The 19,796-nt window shown below is 37.4% G+C and overlaps 1 protein-coding gene across 2 annotated transcripts in view; it reads right to left on the minus strand.

Annotated features, from left to right (window-relative positions):
- Positions 1-401: 401 nt before the first annotated feature.
- The window catches only part of TMPRSS15 (transmembrane serine protease 15), a 130,238-nt gene continuing 110,843 nt past the window's right edge, over positions 402-19,796 (minus strand). Inside the window, exons 23-26 of one of the 2 annotated variants that reach the window (XM_032630599.1) lie at positions 10,092-10,273; positions 8,734-8,829; positions 5,414-5,553; positions 402-1,195 (exon numbers count right to left, since the gene is read on the minus strand). In XM_032630599.1, coding sequence (XP_032486490.1) covers positions 1,040-1,195; positions 5,414-5,553; positions 8,734-8,829; positions 10,092-10,273 — 574 coding nt within the window. In that variant the 3' untranslated portion in view covers positions 402-1,039. The remainder of the gene's footprint in view (positions 1,196-5,413; positions 5,554-8,733; positions 8,830-10,091; positions 10,274-19,796) is intronic. The other variant, XM_032630600.1, reaches the window with a different exon arrangement.

The following is a 19,796-nucleotide window of genomic DNA, read 5'->3' on the forward strand; positions in this document are numbered from 1 at the left end:
TATTACTTTGGACCATATAGACCCATGCAAGAATGTGTGTGTGTGTACATTTGTATCAATTTGTATGAATTTTGTCTTCCTGAATAAATCAGTAGATTTTGTGTGGTAAGCTAAACTGAAGTTTACACTTACTTTGGAAATGATCCAAGAGATTAAAGCAGTGGAGCAAATTCATTTATTCCACATTTTTGGCCTTCCAGTGGGCAATTCAGCTGTGTCTAAATAAGTTTTGCACATGTTAGAAATATCCACTGTAACTCATCTATCAGAGAAAAACCACATTTGTAATAGTTGTATTTCTTTGATATGTCTGATAATTTTTGGAAACCTAAAAAACACTAGCTTGAAATAAATGGACTGTATAAATAATCCAGGTAAAAAATGATCCAATGAAAGTATGACAATATTAGTTAATTTAGCTTTAATTTTGGTACAAGGGCGATATATAGACTTGTGCTATTTTGCTGTTTAATTAGCTTATTTGAGAGAATTGTGCAATCGATTTAGTTCAGGTCTGTGACATGAGCTTACAATAAGTATTTTTGATAAGTGGGAAAAATATTAAGGATGTGCTCAAGTTGGATTGGAAATGCATTTGGATAGAAAAGCAGGAGAATGACTGAGATTCTTATAATAGTGATCTAAGCTGGAATTAGATAATTTACAGCAGTCTATTTTAAACAATAACATACTTTGTGCAAACAGTTTATTTTGCTTCTCCTAATTTTGCTTAAACTTTAAGTGTAATAGTATATGCTTTAAAATAACATTCCTTTAAATAAGAGAATATGATAAAAATAATGATTAAGAACAAAGGAAATATCTGTGAAAGAATAACTTCACAATAAAATCAAACTTTATTATTTTAAAGTTACTTTGTATTGTAAAGATTAGTTTTTGTTTTCTCCCCCAGCATTTCGGTGGCTTAGGTAAAGAATCAAGGCTTTTAGAAATGATTTTTTCAAAACTCTCAATTTCCATGCTTCTTAAAGTGGAATGGGAAAACTGCCTGATTTTCATCTTTGCTTCAGGAAACACTCTAATGTAGAAAACTTTGTATCCATTCTGTGAACCTCGGGACCCGGGAGCACACCCCTGGGCGATTAGGGAGTGCACACTGGTATCCAAATGACGTCACACCAACCAGGAACCATCTGTTGTTTTCTTGGCACGTGAGTGGTCCTCCTGAATCCCCCTAAAGAGTAAATTGCAAAAGAAAATTGTAGATGTGTGATAAATTGATATAAATATATATATATTAAGCAAATAAGTTCAAAACTGAAGATCAAAAATATGGTTTAATTGCCATTGCAAGTCATCTGTAAATATTCTCATCATCACTCTAGGTCAAGAATTAGAAACTTTGGCTGCTCAGTAAGTACACAGAGGAACTATGGGAACTAAAACAAAATTTATATGTAATTTTTTTATGGTTCACTCTTATAGCAAGCATTTCCTTGCTTTAAGTATGGCATTTTAATGGGTACCAAGAAATTTTCTAAGGCACAACTCTGAGAGCATCCCAACCAAAATATATGTTAAAAGCTAATCCTTTTATTAAAGGAGATATGTCCTAAGTATTATGAGGGGCTTTGTGGTAAGACAATATTCCACATTATGTGATTTAGGATAGCTAATAACTCACACATAAAGTTGATTTTAGTTCTCTTGGGCAGCATTAACTTTTTAGCATCAGACAAGCACAGTCAGATTTGAAAAAAAACCAATATTTCAGCTGAAATAGGCACATTTATGATATAATTTCTAGTGAGAGGCACACATTTTCATCTATCTTAATTGATGAAATGCTTTTAATTTTCATAAATGTTAATTATAGCAATGCCTAGTTGAGTTAATTACATAGATTTTATTTCCACAGGATTATTCCCGTGTAATGCAAATGAATATAATGCAAATGTATCGTACCGTTATTTAATGACAGAGAATTGACAAATATTGTCTCCCACATTGTGACAACATTTTAAATTAATCTCTTTTATATTTATGAAGGAACTTAAAGCCTGTGTACTTTGGTAAATCATGGTACAATAGAATATTTCAGCTAAGCTTATGTTAAAAAGTATCCTGAGAGACATTTTGCCTGATTCTTTATCACCTTTGGGACTTATATTTAAGGGAAAAAATTGTGGTCTAGAAAATCACCCTTTCTCTCCTGAGGGAGAGGAGTATAAATCTCATTGGCAACCATGGGTTACTCCTTTTCTAGATGTTAACAAATGCGTTCAAGCTGTTTGAAGGCGGGGGTTGTGATTGTACTTCTGCATCCTAAGCCCTTAGTTCATAATATGGTTCAGAAATATTTACGGAACAATGTCAATTCAAGGTAAGAATAAATACTGACTCAAAGTGATACGTGACTTAGAAGTTAGTAAAAATAAACCTCAGATGTTTGGGTATTTTAAAAAGGAGTCATTTGGTTTGCTTCATATCTTCAAAAATAATTTCATATTTTTTAAAAGACAGTAGAATCCAGACGTTGATTACTTGAACAAGGATTTTAAATTACCCAGCACATACTGGCTCAGTGGCTGTTATTCAAAGAATCCACCAGCAGGCCTGAGGCCAAACAGCTGAGTGTTCTGTCTGTGTCTATCACTTCCCATCATCTAACTACATACACCATTTCAGTTCTACTGTGTTACTTCTCTTCGCCTTCATTTTCTGATTTGTTCAATGAAGTTATTTCCTTCCATTATCTCAGAGATGTGTAAGTACTTCAAAAATATGAGTGAATGTCCAGACCATAAAGTATTAACCTAAAATTTATGTTTCTACGGAGATGCTATATTTATAAAGGAAAACAAAAATCATTAACTTCGTTGACTGAACATCTGAGTAAAAGGGTTGGAGACCATTTTTGTTTAGGGTAGTGGTTCTTAAACCTTGGGTTGCATCAGAATCACCTGAGGGCTTGCTCACACAGACATTGCTGGGCCTCCACCTCTAGAGTTTCTGATTCAGTGACTCTCTGGCAAGGCCAAGAATTTGCGCCTATAACAATATTTCAGGTGATGCTGATCTCCTGGATTGGAGACCACACTTCAAAAACCAGTAGTGTATAGAACAAGTCTCAGAATAGTCAGCAGAATGGGTTTTCTCTTTGTGTCATTCACTTAGTTTTATAGAGAGAGAACTTTCGACAGCCACTCATGGTGCCTTAAAATCCAAACAGCTGCCTAGCAAGCACAAGCCTTTGGGAAGCCAGAAGATATTCAAGAACATGTGAATGACTAATAAGGCAAATTCTTCACCACTATAGGGAAAAAATAATGCTTCGAAGAACTTATTCAAGTGATATATCAATAGTAACATATGCATAATTTAAAATAATGTATCCTTTTGTAATCAGTCCTCCTTTTTAACACAATATTCAAGATGAACAAAGAAAATCATGTAACTCTCTAGATGATCGATTACTCAATCATGATAACATTATATTACACAGGTATTGCCTTGTGTGGGAGCTTTCTTACTTGCTAATGAATAACATACTTAGACTCTCTAGAAATTGGAACCAAATATGAGATTTCAGAGATCTGGCATGAGTTGCTGGCTTAATGTAACCCAAGCATCGATAACATCAGCAGTCATATTTTCTACCTAGTGCATGAGGTGCCTGCCACACAACCCCCATTAACTCTAATTGAAGTTGTACAGCTGATTTCCCTTCTGAGCAATAACTCTATAAATCTCCCTCTAAGTGGCAATATATCTTACCTTTAGTACACTCTTCATTTTAAAAGGAAAGTATAAGAGAAAAATTGTAAACAAGAATGCTATCCTATTCATCTTGAATATGCAAGTGTCATCAAAGCAGAATAAATATAAAACTAAGCTGAACATTTAAGATGACATGAGACATTGGCTTCACTAGAGAACACATATTCGGATCCACCTGTTTAACTGTCTGTTAAGAAAGTCTTGTATTCAGTCCAATTATTATGACATATGTATTAGTATGTGTCCATATAGATAACAAGTTGTTTACACTTTAACAAAGTGAAGCCATTTCCTCACAGTATAGATCGCTACATCTGCATTTGTAGATTATTCATTTGCTCAGTAATGCTATCAGGTTTAATCTAATCCAGTAGATGTTAGTGCATTAATATTTTATTAATTTTCAAATATAGAAAATATGCTCCAAAATTTATTTTAAAAATCTCATAATAAAAATTGTTAATATTTTTGGGTGCGTACTTAATGCCTTACACGTGTTATCTCTTTTAAACTTCTCAATAATACCTAAGTGACTTGCCCAGACTCACTGGTAAGCGTTAAAGCAAGGGTCAAAACAGTAGTTTGAGCACAGAATCCATGCTTTCATGGCTAGTCCATACTGCACCTAAAATTTAATTATAAATCTAAAATCTAGCAGAATTTACTTTTTATTTGTTGAATGTATATAGATTTCATGGAGCTGATAGATGGCTACATTATTTCTAGGTGGAAATAGAGACACAGATGTAGAGAACAAACGTATGGACACCAAGGGGGGAAAGTGGCAGGGGTGGTGGTGGTGTGATGAATTGGGAGAGTGGGATTAACATATACACACTAATATGTATAAAATAGATAACTAATAAGAACCAGCTGTATAAAAAATAAATAAAATTCAAAAAAAATAAAAACATGTTTTTATCTTCCATGAGGGTTAGTTTGAGGGTAAGAGTTTTCTTTGAAAGTCACACAAGTCAAAAGAATGAGCAAAAAATCACACCTCTCTAAAAAGTTCCAATTGAAAACCTCATTAGGACACTGGATGCCAACTTATTAGTGCTTCTATTTACTTATTTTAATGTTATTCTCAAAGTATTTGTTTTTTAAATAAATCAATTTTTATTCTGTAAAAAAAAAAAGCTAGTGATACTTCAAACATATTGCAGGCTCTCTAGGTTGGTTTTCATGCAGAAATTATTCTGGGTCACTGGACACCTGGACTAGACTCTAAATCAGGGTTGAGAATTAGAGGAGTACAGGCCAATTTGGCCCACAGACCTGTTTTTCTTTGATTTGTTTGAATAGGGTTTTAAAGAATTTGAAATTTGAAAATAAATGATTCTAGCTAAGGTACATACTCTTCAGCTCACCCCCAGGCCCACTACTGCATATTTTTCCTGGCAGTCAGACACATCCACATGTTATGCCTAGTCTCTAAAGACATCTGATTTGTAACCTTTGTTGATAAAAATTAGTTCTGTTTCTAATGCTCAGGTCCACCCAGGAGTACTATGCAAATAAGCCACAAGTAAAACTGAAAAGCCACAGTTTTGTAAATGAGGAAATGAAATTAAGACCCTGATGATTTCTGCACTCCCTAATCGTTGAGTGATGAACTCATCATGTAACAATGCTTTCTGGAAATATTGGGTGAGCAGTTTTACATATTTACCTGGCAAGAATCTACACCTCCTTCTTCATAGCCTGCACACACCATATTTTCTGTAATGTTATACTCTGGCATCTCTTGTTGGCATTTCTCATTTGATAGAAGGGGAACATCAGCTTCTTGCAGTATGTCTGCAGGAGGACCTGTTCAAAATGGATAATGCAGCCAGCCAGTCAGAAGTCAGAAGTGATCATCATTGAAGGAGCCACCATCAGTCTTTTTATTTCAATAGTTCACTCTCATTACTGAGTACTGTGTGTATACATAATGGAACTAAATGCTAAAAGCACATAATAAAGCCCATCTGCAGATTTTGCCAAGTGGGTAACAGTAAAACATTTCTTTAGTTTCCAAGGGCTAGCAGGGATGGTGGGTTGGACTAGACGGTCTTTAGGTATTTTCAGTAATTTCAAATGGTTACAGCATTGCTTATGGGGGAAAAAAGCCCGCCAACACAAAAAGTTTCATTCATGGAAATCAGCAAAGTCTCAGAAATCCAGCAGTGCTTTTCATTTGGCACCTGAAGAGGTGCTCCCTTATAATGGCATTCAGCTCCTTCGTGGGGCTGTATGAGCAAACAGGTGCATACTGAACAGGAGACGAAGCTCAGAGGAACTGTGCCCTGGTCTCAGGGCAATCAGCTTGTCATCCACGTGCAGGGGAAGAGAAAGGAGGCATTTAGTAGCAAAGTATACTTCCATGCTTTTCACAAAATGACTCATCTACTGGAAGCATGAATCTCTGTTTACCGAAATACTAATCCCAAGAGGGATGTGAAAAAAACAGGTGTCTAGTGCACCCAGAAAAGGTACATGATAAGCACTTTCTAATAATTAGCAATTCTATTTGCTTTCTCAAGAAAGGCAGAAAGTTGAAAATAAGCTAGTACATTTGACAGCCAATGTTGTTGCAAAAATGTATGTGCCCTCATTTCTAGCTAAGTTTCATCACCACACTAAAAAGACAAGAAACGCGCACACGCATATAGGTGTAAAGCAATGTATGTGTAATCAGTGGTGTGTTGGTAAATGTTTAATAACCGATTTTTCAAGAAATAAAAACAAAGCCCCACTGTGTATTGTCTGCCAATTTGCCTGTTGTAAACACTCCAAACATGGTCAATTTCAAAGTACCAGTATGACAGCGTGAAGTTGGGAGGTGATTACCAGCTGGTGCCAGTGACTTCAGAGGCTGGATGACTTTTCAAGTTTGACAATGAACTTTAATTTTAAAAAGTGATTTAGAGAGGTTAAGATGGGGCAGAACTTTCAGCATCTCACTGTCATTTGTTCTATGAAGATTGAGGATAGGCTGGTAGAATTAGTTTTAGAATAAAAATAAAAGAAAATTTTGCTGCTTGTCAAGGAAGAAAAAATTGTTTGGATATATGATAAAACTTTTTGGTAGAAAGAAATTTGAGCAGTGTTCTTACCTTTGATATTTGTCAACATGAGTTACCATGAGGATAATTGAAAATAAACATATTCATACCAAAAAACCCACATAAAAAGGTCAGTAAAGTTATTTAAGTTTACTAGTTGCCTTAATTTAATAAAATAATACTCCTTTCTCTCTTAGTAAGCAACATGTTCATGATCTTAAAAAATTAACTAGTGTAATATACTCAAAGGGGAAAAACTGGGGTTTTAGAAATAGTTGGAAACCCTAGGAAAAAGTTCATAAAATTTGTTAAAATTGCCACACCCAAGAAGTATTTAAAAGTAATCTGTTTATTCCTAAATGAAATTGATCTCAGATGCAGATTTTTTTCTTGTCTCCATACCACTCCTAGAGACTTTTCCTAAGTCAATTAAATGCATATCTTTAGTAACAATAAGCAAATGTGAGCAAGTTTACTCAACTCTTAAAACAATAATAATTTCCTATGGAATAAAGAGTCTTAAATTTTGTTAGTAGATAATTTGCTTTTGAAGAGTACATTGTGGTCATAAATGTCTTTTAGCTTGAAGTCTGATAGAGAAAATATCTATCTAAGAATCATTTTTACTCTTTAGATTTCAAATTTAATAAGTCGTGACATTTTTCAAGTGGAGGAAATACAATAATACACAGACTTTGACTTCAACATACTTTATGGGCAGCGGAAATGAAGCATTTCAACAACATAACGTAATTGCAGTGGAGAACCTTTGTCAGAATCGTCAGGCAAGGGTTTGACTTAGATTTTATGCTCCCTTTTACAAGAAGTAAGGATATTTTAGCTGTGAATCCTTTGCTTCTGGGACATGCACCTCTCCACAAGATTTTGTGCCTTTTCATCTTAAATGCAATTAGGATTTTTAAATATCATGGATATGACCTGTTGTAACTCTAGAGACCAGGTTTTTCCAGCCAACAATACTGCTGTTCCTTTTTGCTTAACTATTAGTGAGTGGTCAAACTCTAGCCTAGATGGAGTAACTCCTATTAGGAATTTTGAAACCAGTGAACCTTGCAGTTACGTTTAGAGGGTTTGAAGTACTAGAATGCTTTAAAAAAAAAAAAAAAGTGTTATTTTTTTTCCATTGTAAGATATGCTTTATTTACCATGAAGAAAGAAAATAAATTTTCCAATTTAAGTGTGGCATTTTTTTATTTTACATAGTTTAATGTGAAAAAATGTACATCTTAGAGTTGATGAAATATTGCAAGGATATTGGAAAAAATTTTATCGAGGTATCGTTGGCATACAACATTATATTATTTTCAGGTGTACAACATAATTCGATATTCTTTGTTTGGAAAACATGCTATTAAATAATGCTGGTGAGTCATTGGTTTATTAATTTATAGTCTTCAATGTAAGATTCATGCCATATCTGAGTCTTCTTGTCAGTAGGCAGAATTAGCATGTTGAAACTGATTCCCTTCTCATCTTAGGGAATGTGAGTGTGAAACATTTATATCATAAATACAAATAGTTTTATTGATTTGGAAAATGTGACAGTTAATAACTTGGCTTTTGATGAGACTTTATCCATATGCTTTATAAAAATACATTTTTGTAGCCTTTGGTTATATTTATTTCAATAGGTATATATTTTCATCAGAGAGTTTATAATACTAAAATTAGACATTGAGTTTAGGGAATGCTTGAATTTCCCTCTAATAAGAATTATAGTTTTATAATATGCTCCATGCAATTTGGAAAAAAATTTAACTATACAAATATGCAACATATGAATATAAGCCAGACAGCTTTTAAGAGATATTGCAGAAAATTATTATAGTATAAGTTTTTTAAAATGTTGAAAATATTCACAGGATAGAGCAATAGCATGCTTTTTACTAATAGGCATTTTCTATTGAGTCTGATAATTTACCTTGATATACAAGTGTTCCCCAGCCAGCAATAGAACAAATTCTTCCAGGAGGAAAAACTTGATTTTCTTCGGGTAAACAAATAGGTTGTATATAATCTGTGAACATGAAAGAAAAGAAAAACAAGAACGGACACACATTCATTTCCAAAAGTTTTAAAAATCATTCATTTTCGACATTTCATCTAAAGAAAGCCTTGTATTTTCATTTTATCCTGCCTAGACATTTTTTAGACATCAATCTTAGGGGAAAGAAGCATTTCAGAGAAGCACTTCTTTGACAGTGGATTAGGTACTACTGATGGCCTTTTAGGATCTTCTCCATTGTCTCTATGACTCTGTTATTATGTATACAACATCCTAGTTCTGGAATTAGTCATTTACACTTGATTTTTAAATAATCACAGTACTTAATAGAATGTGGTTCCAGTTCTATGAAAATCTTGGTAAGACTGTTTTTTTCAGGGTCAGTTAAGAGAAAGTTGGGCAAGTGTTCTGAGGTTTTTTTTTATTTTCCCCAATTACCTACACATTCAAAAAGCTTTTAGGCGATTGTTTTATAGGGTACTTACGGAGGCATTAGCATTGGTGACTGACTTTTTCAGCCTTTCTCCAACAGTTTGCAAGCCTCCTAACATTCATTCAACATCCATGACATGTAAAACCCAAGGCAGACACAAAAGTGAATAAAAGGCTAGGGCTAATACAATGAACTGCAGCAATCATCTGCCTTTGTTAAGTGCTCTCATGCATGCGGAGACAGAATTCCAGAGAAGCACAGGGACGCACTCTCTCCTGACTGGACACTGGGAAAGTCTTCAGTGTAAAGGTTGGAGCTGAGCAGAGCCCTTCAGGATAAAGTTCACTCCCTCAGGTGATTTCTTGCACCTTATCTAGGTATTTGGAGGAAGTCCTCCATCTGCCATTTTATTAATATTATTGAATCTCCTTTATGAATGACCATTCTTACTCACTTCGCTCTTTGAACATATGCTTGTCTCTCACTTTGTCCTACTCCGGCCTTTGTGGCAGATGGACCTATCTTTCTTTCCCATGAGAAACAAAGACGGCACACAATAGAGCATGACCTATTATCTCTGGGCTGCTCCTTGGAGTTTACTGATATAGAGGGCTCTTAGAGTTGTATTTTACTGTTCAATTTTCTAGAAAGTTGGATTTAAGCACTGTGATGAAGGTAATTTAATGTGTTTCTCTACATTCCCCAATTCCATTTAAATTATAGTGATTTCTATAACAAATTATCCAACTTTTATGGACTATTAATGCACTGGTACTGATATTTCAAATCTAATTTTGAATTAATTTGGGCAGATAGGATGACTAAAACTGATTTCTCTTACCTGTGTAATTCACTTTCGATTCAAGATGCATCATGGCAATGTCACTGTCCTTTCTCTGTTTATTGTAGTGTGGATTTATGACAATTTGGTCTATCAGCCGAGTTTCTATTTGAGGAGAAGTCAGATTCGATGTCATATGCAGGCCTAGGACTGCTTTCCACTTAGATGGCTCTAAATTTCTCCTTACGTTTAAGAAAAAGAAGAATAAGAAACACTCCATCCACCACAGTTAGTTTCTAGAGATCTTCGCAGTAGGTATTTCAGAATTATGTGTTCCCATCCTCAAATATTCTTGAATTTCTTTGAAGAATTCTTCTTTAAAAATATTTCCTTAATTTCAATTTTTTCTGATCGGATCATAGAGGAAGCCTTAATTTGTGCTAATCTCTATAACTTCTCTTAAATCATCTCTTAATCTCTGGTTCTAGATTGTGGTTCTCAACTTCCATTTCCCATTAGAATCACCTGGAATGCCTTTAAATAATGCTGTTACCTGCTCCCCCTTCTCCATCTCTGGTTTAATGAGTCTGGGATGGAGAGGGGCATTTTAAAAGTTCATTTTTCAGTTAAATCTCCATGTTGATGGTAATGCATAGCCAGTTTTGAGAAACGCTGCTTTAGATCATATTCGAGTGTGGAGACTGCATCTTTGTGCAGGGTCTCCCTCAGCAACCACAGTAGCTATGGTAACAATGGAAGGAGGTTCAGCAGCATCTCCTGTTTAGGAGGTTACTGAATTCACACAGAGTTCACATAAGCAGTAAAACCTATTATGATGTTTATAAGCTAATACATGAGCTTGAGTAATTTCCACACATAATGAACTCGAATAATTTTTCATACACAATGTTGACCACTGATAGTGTACTGATAAAAGATAACATTTGTGTTATAGGCAGCTTAAATTGGAGAGTATATTAGAATCTGAAAGTGTACAGGGACTCCTAAATGTGCTACTGGCCTGCAACATCTTCATGCCAAGAAATTACCAGTGAACAGCTGGAATTAAGCCAACTGAGCCATATTCACAATGAAGTCAAAATTCAATAACTGCAATTAGAGCAGAGCTAGTGATTTAATTCTCAATAGTTGCAAATGCCTAGTTTAACATGGTATTTCAAATGTTAAAATACAAGTCACCTACAAATATATAAATATATAAAGAACATGAAGTTATTTCAAGTCCATCTGTTTATCTTTTTATCTATCTATTCATTACATTGTTATATTTCCTAAAGGATTATGTTTGATCAAGTAGCAGTCTTCAGTAAAGCTGATGAATGCCCAAGCATCCAGTAAGCACCTGCTAATAACCACACTGCCTTAAAATCTGAGGAAACTTACTAAGTGTTTTATAGCAGTAAAACAACTCCCATTTATGGAGAAGCTATTTTGTGCCAAGTGTAGTGCCAAACACTTTGCATCATCTCATTTCACCTTTAACACAGTTCTATGGATTTTACTATTAGAACAAACTGGGTGCTAACAGTTTAAAATTGTAGGGTAGAGAGGATTGGTGCCGACCAGCACTCACCAGCCTGAGATGCTTGTCTGCTCACCCACTGGCGTGGGTAGGGGCTAGGAGCTGAGGCTCGGGCTTTGGAGGTCAGACCCCAGGGAGAGGACTAGGGTTGGCTGCGTGAAGACAGCCTAAAGGGGGCTAGTGTGCCACAGCTAGCTGGGAGGGAGCCTAGGAAAAAGTCTGGACCTGCTGGAGAGGGAAGAGACAGTTGTTTCAGGGTGCACAAGGAGAGGGAATTTCTGTTCTGTGTGCTCACAGAAGGCAGAGCACCACCTAAGTGGGCTCCAGAGATGGGTGTGAGCTGCGGCTATCATCTTGGACCCCACAGATGGGCACAAACCACTAACGCTGCCACCACTGCCACCAAGAATCCTGTGTGCAAGCACAGGTCACTACCCACACCACCCTGGGAGCCTGGGCAGCCCACCACTCCCAGTGTCCCGTGATCCAGGGGCAACTTTCCTGGGAGAACACATGGCACACCTCAAGCTGGTGCAACGTCAGGCCAGCCTCTGCCACCTCAGGCTCGCCCCGCATTCCAATTATGACTACTGTACCCCTCCCTCTCCCTGACCTGAATGAGCAAGACCACCTATTTGGCTGCTGCTTTAACCCCCTCCTGTCTGGGCAGGGAACATAGGCCTGAGGGTGGCCTACATGCAGAGTTGGGGTCAAAACCAAAGCTGAACCCCAGGAGCTGTGCAAACAAAGAAGAGAAAGGGAAATCTCTCTGTGCAGCCTCAGGAGCAGCCGATTAAACCCCTGCAATCAACTTGGTAAACTCTGTATCTGAGGAATACCTGAATAGACAACAAATGTTCCCAAAATTGAGGTGGTGGACTTTGGAAACAACTGCAGACTTGGGGTTTGCTTTCCGTGTCTGATTTGTTTTTGGTCTTATATTTATCTTAGTTTAGTTTTTAGTGCTTGTTATCATTGGTGGATTTGTTTATTGGTTTGGTTGCTCTCTTCCTTTTTTTTTTCTTTTTGTGAGTGTCTATGTTTCTTTGTGTGATTCTGTCTATTTAGGTTTGCTTTTACCATTTGTCCTACGGTCCTGTCTGTTTGTATTTTTGTTTGTTTTTAATCACTGTGTGTGTGCATGTTTCTTTGTGTGATTCTGTCTATTTAGGTTTGCTTTACCATTTGTCCTAGGGTTCTGTCTGTTTTCTTGGTTGTTGTGTTTTGTTTGTTTCTTTTTATGACTCTGTGTGTGTATGTTTCTTTGTGTGACTTCATCTGTTTACTTTTGCTTTTACCATTTGTTTTGAGGTTCTATCTGTTTGTTTGTTTTGTTCTTCTTTTCTTTGTGAGCCATGTAGCTGGAAGGGTCTTGGTGCTCCAGCCTACTGTCAGGCCTGAGCCTCTGAGGTGGGAGAACTGAGGCCAGGATATTGGACCACAAGAGACCTTCCAGCCCCACTTAATCAGTGAGAGCTCGCCCAGAGATCTCCATCTCAGCACTAAGACCCAGCTCCACCCAACGGCCAGCAAGCTCCAGTGCTGGACGCCCTATGCCAAACAACTAATAAGAGAGAAACACAACCCCACCCATTAGCAGAGAAGCTGCCTAAAGTCATATTAAGTCCACCAAAAACACACCACCGGACATGGCCCTGCCCACCAGAAGGACAAAATCCAGCCCCAACCCCCAGAACACAGGCATGAGTCCCTCCCCACCAGGAAGCCTACACAAGACATTGAACCAACCTCATCCATAGGGGGCAGATACCAAAAATAACAGGAACTACAAACGTGCAGCCTGTGAAAAGTATGGAGTTTCCTTAAAAAACTAAAAATAAACCTACCATATGACCTAGCAATCCCACTACTGGGCATATACCCTGAGAAAACCATAATTCAAAAAGAGACATGTACCACAGTGTTCATTGCAGCACTATTTACAATAGCCAGGACATGGAAGCAATCTAAATGTCTATTAACAGATGAATGGATAAAGATGTGGCACATAAGTACAATGGAATATTACACAGTCATAAAAAGGAATGACATTGAGTTATTTGTAGTGAGGTGGATCGACCTAGATTCTGTCATACAGAGTGAAGTAAGTCAGAGAAAAACAAATACCGTATGCTAACACATATATATGGAATAAAAAAAAAAAAAAAAAAAAAAAGAGGTTCTGAAGAACCTAGAGGCAGGATGGAAATAAAGACAGAGACGTAGAGAATGGACTTGAGGAAACGGGGAGGGGGTAAGTAAGCTGGGATGAAGTGAGAGAGTGGCATGGACATGTATGCACTACCAAATGTAAAATAGATAGCTAGTGGGAAGTAGCCACATAGCACAGGGAGATCAGCTCGGTGCTTTGTGACCACCTAGAGGTGTGGGATAGAGAGGGTGGGAGGCAGGCGCAAGAGGGAGGAGATATGGGGATATATGTATATGTATTAACTGATTCACTTTTTTATAAAGCAGAAACTAACACAACATTGTAAAGCAATCATACGCCAATAAAGATGTTAAAAAAATAGAAAGAAAAGAAAACACTATATAAAAGCTTTTCCCCATCGATTATATTTATAAGGTTTCCTAAAATATAGTTTGTTTAGGAAAGCGAGAATAAACTTAATTCTTTCCCTTAATTTCCATCTTTCAAAGTAGAAAACTGGAGCACCAGCACTCCCAGTGGTGACAAATGAGTTGTGTGTATTTTACGGAGGGACAGAGAAAGCCTCTCTGTGTTTGAGCACGACTGATATTTGGTTAAGGTTATTCCATCAATTGTAGACATTTTCTTTAAATGGTCTGAGTGGCGTGTTTGGGGCCTGTAGGCCCTCTTCGGCCTGGGTCTGGGGGCTTCTGCCATACTCCACCAGTCTGGGAAAGCTTCCTCCCTTCCAGCTGGGCCTTTGAATGGGGAATTGGAGATGGAAATCTGGCACTGGGGTGCTCACTCTTCCTGGGATGTCTTTGTATGTAAGCTTTATAGTCTATACTGGTACGAAATACACATTCAAAATAAAATAAAGTCATGATTCCAAAATAAATAAATAAATAAATAAATAAACAAATAAAATAAAATGGTAGGGCAGAGACTTTATGTGGGACGGTCTGATTTTAGAGGCTTCTCTTGCACCAGGATACTGGGGAGCCTCATATAGCTATGGGCAGGTTCTGTGGGAGGGACTAAGAACATGAGGGGCAGGTTGGGAGGCAGGAGAGGGAGACATTCCTGCTGCCGTTGGTTACCTGGGCTCAGGTAGGGGAGGATGTCTCTGCTCCTACTGATTGGTGGCAGCTCCTTAACTCTCCAGGTGCTGGGCCAGGAGGGCATTATGTGCTAAAGAGGCCCTGTTTGATTATCAAAGGTCTTCTCACTTTCCCTTTTCCAGGTCAGAGGAATCAGTACTTTGGCCAAGTTGGACATAATGATAATTTCAGAGGCTCTGACAGCACCCACTTCCACTGTCCCTTGGGACTCTCCTGCCCACTTTGACCTGTCCAGGGAGAAGGGGTAGGGTGAAATCTCCTCCCCGGTGTCCTGTCTCTGAGCTTCTTTCTCTGAGGACAAAGACTTGAGAATACAGAAGTCATAGCCAATGGTACTCAAATTTTATGAAGCAACTGAGAAATTTGCTAAAAATTCAGATTCCTAGTTTCTAGCTCTGGAGATTCTAATTAGGAATGTTGGCGTGGGACCCAAGAATCCATACTTTGTAATCACTGTTGGGATACTGAGCAATATAAAATCCTTCTAGCTTTTCCATTCACCCAAAGCCAAGAAATGGGGGAAGAAAGCCTTCCGAGAAATAACTGCAGATGAAGAGAAGGGACTTAATTATATTTCACAATATTCTTGTTTCAAAGCATCTACATTCCAAAAAAGCAAGGAGAAGCTATAAGACAGAAGACAGGTGGGGATAGGAACAGGACATAATCCCATGGGATAGGCAGACCCCAATTCATCTGAGGCTAAAGATGGCAGAAATAGCTTACCTTTAGGTAGAGAAAATTGGCTGAATTTCTGCTACATTTATTTCACCTTTGCCTGCTCTGACCAGTGTTTTTCTCAGTAGCAAGGGGAAGAAAGGTACAGTTTGATAGGAAACAGGAAGACATGATCCTGACTTCTGTAACCTCAAAGCCTAACATACTCCTTGGCGCACAGTAGATGCTCCACAGATGTTGCACTGGATGGGATGAACTAGCGCTGCCCCATTCTATGTTGCTCTGTGCTGGGTTGTAAATAACTTCACTACTCTGAGCGTAAGACTGTCCATTTGTACATGGAATTTTCATTGTGGTGGGAAGTAAATGTGGTAAGATAATTATGATAGAGCAACATAATATGCTGAAAGGGAAAAAAAAGATCAATGGGACCCGATACTATAAATTGAAATTTTTTTATGTTCTACCATTACTAATGGTGGCATAAAGCAACCTCAGCAAGTTTGCTTACCGCTAGTCCCAATGTTTACCCACAGCACAGAGCTTCTGGTCTCTATTAATCATTCTCCAATGAATGGGAAAGGATTCCTGAGAGAATAGCCAACTCCTTTTTTTAAAGGCAAGTGAAAATTAGAATGCCCCTGAAATGTGATGGTGTTGTCAGAGAGCAAGAAAATTTTCAAGAATATCAGAGGTAATTTTTAAAGAATAAAGGAGCCACATTATATGGGATAACACTAGCTAGCTTTAACAATTTGGGCATCATATATTAATCATAATAAGTACCCTAGTTAATAAAATACACTGTTAATGAAGGTCCATGAGTCCATAAAGAAACTCAAAAGCAAAAAAGCAAAGTGTGTACAAGGCAGTTGTATTGTGAAAAAAGGGTAGACAGGGAGGACGTGTTCAATTATTAGTCTTTATTCTGAGTAGGGACAAGATTGTCATACATGTATTTTTATTTCATTAAGTAGAAGCTTGTTTTTAAAATAAAAGTATACATTTATTTGTTTAAGCATAAAAAAAGAGAAGTACAGGGAACCAGGAGTAAGCCAAATAATCCTCAGCATTATTTGACCTGGTGGATTATTTCTAGAAATTTAAGGAATCACCTTTGAGCTCCTTTCTTCACTTGACTCCCAGCCAGGACTATCCACACACTTGTGATTGTCCTTTCATTTCACTCTTTGATTTGCTATAAAATAACTTGCTTGTATTAAGAAAAATAACAAAGACAAGAAAGAAAGCCTGAGAAAGACAAAGACAGTAAGGCTGATGGAAAGGCTATTCTAGATTAAAGATGCAAGAGGCATAGCAAATAAATGCAGTGCGTTATCCTAAATTAGTTCTCGGGTGGAAAACATACCAACAAACTACAAATGTTATAAAGGGCATATTTGGGACAATTGACAAAAGTGAATACATACTGTATTAGATAATTAGATTAGATAATTGTATTGACTTAATGTTAAATTTCCATGATTTTCTGTGATTATGTAGGAAAATATCCTTGTTCTTAGTAAAAATAAAAAACAGGGTAAAGAGGCACAATGTCTAACCTACTATCAAATGATTCAGAAAATAAATATTTCTCCAAATTGGAGGGAATTAAAGAATGATAAGAAAGTTTTCATAGCATAAAATGTAAACAACAGGTGAATCTCGGTGAAGGTACACAGGAATTCTCTGTACTGTTATTTGCACTTTCTGTGCACGTTTGAAATTATATCAATATAAAAAGTTTAGAAAATAAGTGTGCTGAATGTCTCGTGGGTAAGACTTAGAGTCTTCTTTCACAGACCTTTCCTGAGCAGGAAACAATAAAAACTTTATTGCACATTTCTATAATTCACAGTACGCAAAAGCATTGCAGCATCTTAATTTGGTCCTGACAATCACCCTAGGAGGTAGATATCCTGTGGACACCCTACAGATGAGGATCCTGAAACCCACAGATACTAAGTCACACAAAGTCAGTAGCATAAGTTGGATCAAAATATTCTCTGGTTTGAAGTCAACCTTGTCTTTAAATCACAGCACATATTTCTTAAAACTTCACAAATATCTCTTTTAAGGTTGGAAAAGAAGACAAGTCAGTAGTAGAGAAACAGAACAGGCACAGGGAGGTTTATTGACATCCAGGAATACTGAGGCTGAGGGGTGGGAAAGAGAGTGTGGACAATCTGAATGCAGACAGTGAACTGTCCGATTAGACCATTTAACTACCCACAGGTGAAAACTGGAGCAGATTTACCTTGGGGTCAGATCATTTGTGTAGTATGGTTTCAATAAGTTTCTTGATCTGGGTTCTTCTTTTTATTAGGAAATTAAACTTTTTACTGTATAAGTAGAGTTTTAAAAAGACAAATAAGACTCAGTATTAGCATACTGGTAAGAATATTTTTTGGATAAAACTATTTGAAATAATATCAGAAACTTTCTTGGTTAGAGACATAAAGAAAAAAGCAAGAAAACTCCTGGTAACCGGAAAAAAAAGAAATAATACCACTGAGTGGCTAAGAAAAGTAAAATGCAAGGTTGGTGAACAAAAGTTTTTCATCACAATTCTGTTACAGCTTATGTTTGTTTGCTTTTGTTCAAATTGAAACTGTGTGAAAAGACATTTTATGTCCTATATGACTGAACATGTGTTTATATTAGATGAAACTGCTTTTCTATTTCCCTCATATATTTACGGTTTGAAAAGATGTTATTGGTATAATTGACCTATAGTAAGTACATCTGTAAGGTAGCTAATTGAAAGAAGTCACTAATATCACTGCAAGCCTGGTTGACTTTTAGAAAGCATATGTTCTGTAAGAACGTCAAATGGACGAATTTACAAAATCTGAGGTTAATACAGGAGGTGGCTGTCTTACTAAGGCCTACCTATGATGCAGCAGGAAACACTGAATTTCTAGCTAAAGATACCTTTTACTTGTAACACAGTTAGGATATAGGTTACCCACCTGTGGCACACCTAAGGCATAGGGTATGTATAGGTAAAGGTTGAAGTCATGTTTAGCAGGGGGTGGGAAAGTTGGCTGCTGTAGACATTTGTTATTTGTTATGATATGGCTGAAAACAGATTAAAATATAATTATCAAGAGGCAGCAAAGTTAAGAAGGTGTAGTTTAGATATGGAAGAGGCTATAGTTTAGTCACCCAGATATGGGGTGTAATGCACAGACTCAGACAGCTTTAGATGTAGATGGGCAGTGGCTTGGACAGTCCTTCTGGAGCGCAGGTAATTGGCCAAGCTGGGATGTAGCTGAGGGTCCTCATTTGCAGGTTCCCAGCCTTATGAGTTTGAGTTTACTCTCACTCTTGTATGATGGGTATTTCTGCGTAGGCTCAATCCTTTAATACTCCTTCTCCCTGGCCCTCCCTATCTCCCAAATAATTTTGATAGCCTCCTGTAGCTGATAGTTTGTCTCCATCCATCCGAGAACTTTCAATGCCTGTGTTTGTATGGAGTTAGTCTTTTATCCTGATTAACTAAGGCTGCATCCTCCATTCTGAGCACACACACTTCTCTCAGAGATTCTGAACTCTAGAGGCTCATTCTAATCCTCACAGGTAAGGTCATTCCCTCATTCCCTGGAAGTTTCTTGGGGCAGGAAATCACCCTTGTTAGGGCTTATGAATCTTTAGTAGGAAGTTACATTTTTTTCTAACTTAATTCAGAAGTGTTGGAGTACAATTACCTAAAGAGGTGCCCTCTTTCAGGCAGAAGAAGAAATTAACATGTTCTTGGGCCCAGGAATATTGATGTTTATTTCCAGGCCCTTCCACCCACTCTCTTTTCTCCTGTGGCACTGCTTTAAGAATGGCTGCCCTAGAGGGAGAAGATAAATTCTAAAATTCAGCATGTATTTTGTCATATCAAAAAAAGAATTCGACATGGTTGATATTAGTTCTAAGTTTTAGTTACAGTTAGCATCAAAACAGATCTGACTTGAGAACTAAGGAAACATTTTTATGCTAATTCAGAGCAAAGTGCTTATACGTGAATTTCAAAGGGCACACTTTTTTTTTTTTTTTTTTTTTTTTTTTTTTTTTTTTTTTGCGGTATGCGGGCCTCTCACTGTTGTGGCCTCTCCCGTTGCGGAGCACAGGCTCCAGACGCGCAGGCTGAGCGGCCATGGCTCACGGGCCCAGCCGCTGCGCGGCATGTGGGATCCTCCCGGACCGGGGCATGAACCCGTGTCCCCTGCATCGGCAGGCGGACTCTCAACCACTGCGCCACCAGGGAAGCCCCCACACAC

This window comes from Phocoena sinus, chromosome 4, assembly GCF_008692025.1.
Source record: "Phocoena sinus isolate mPhoSin1 chromosome 4, mPhoSin1.pri, whole genome shotgun sequence".
NCBI lineage: Eukaryota > Metazoa > Chordata > Mammalia > Artiodactyla > Phocoenidae > Phocoena > Phocoena sinus.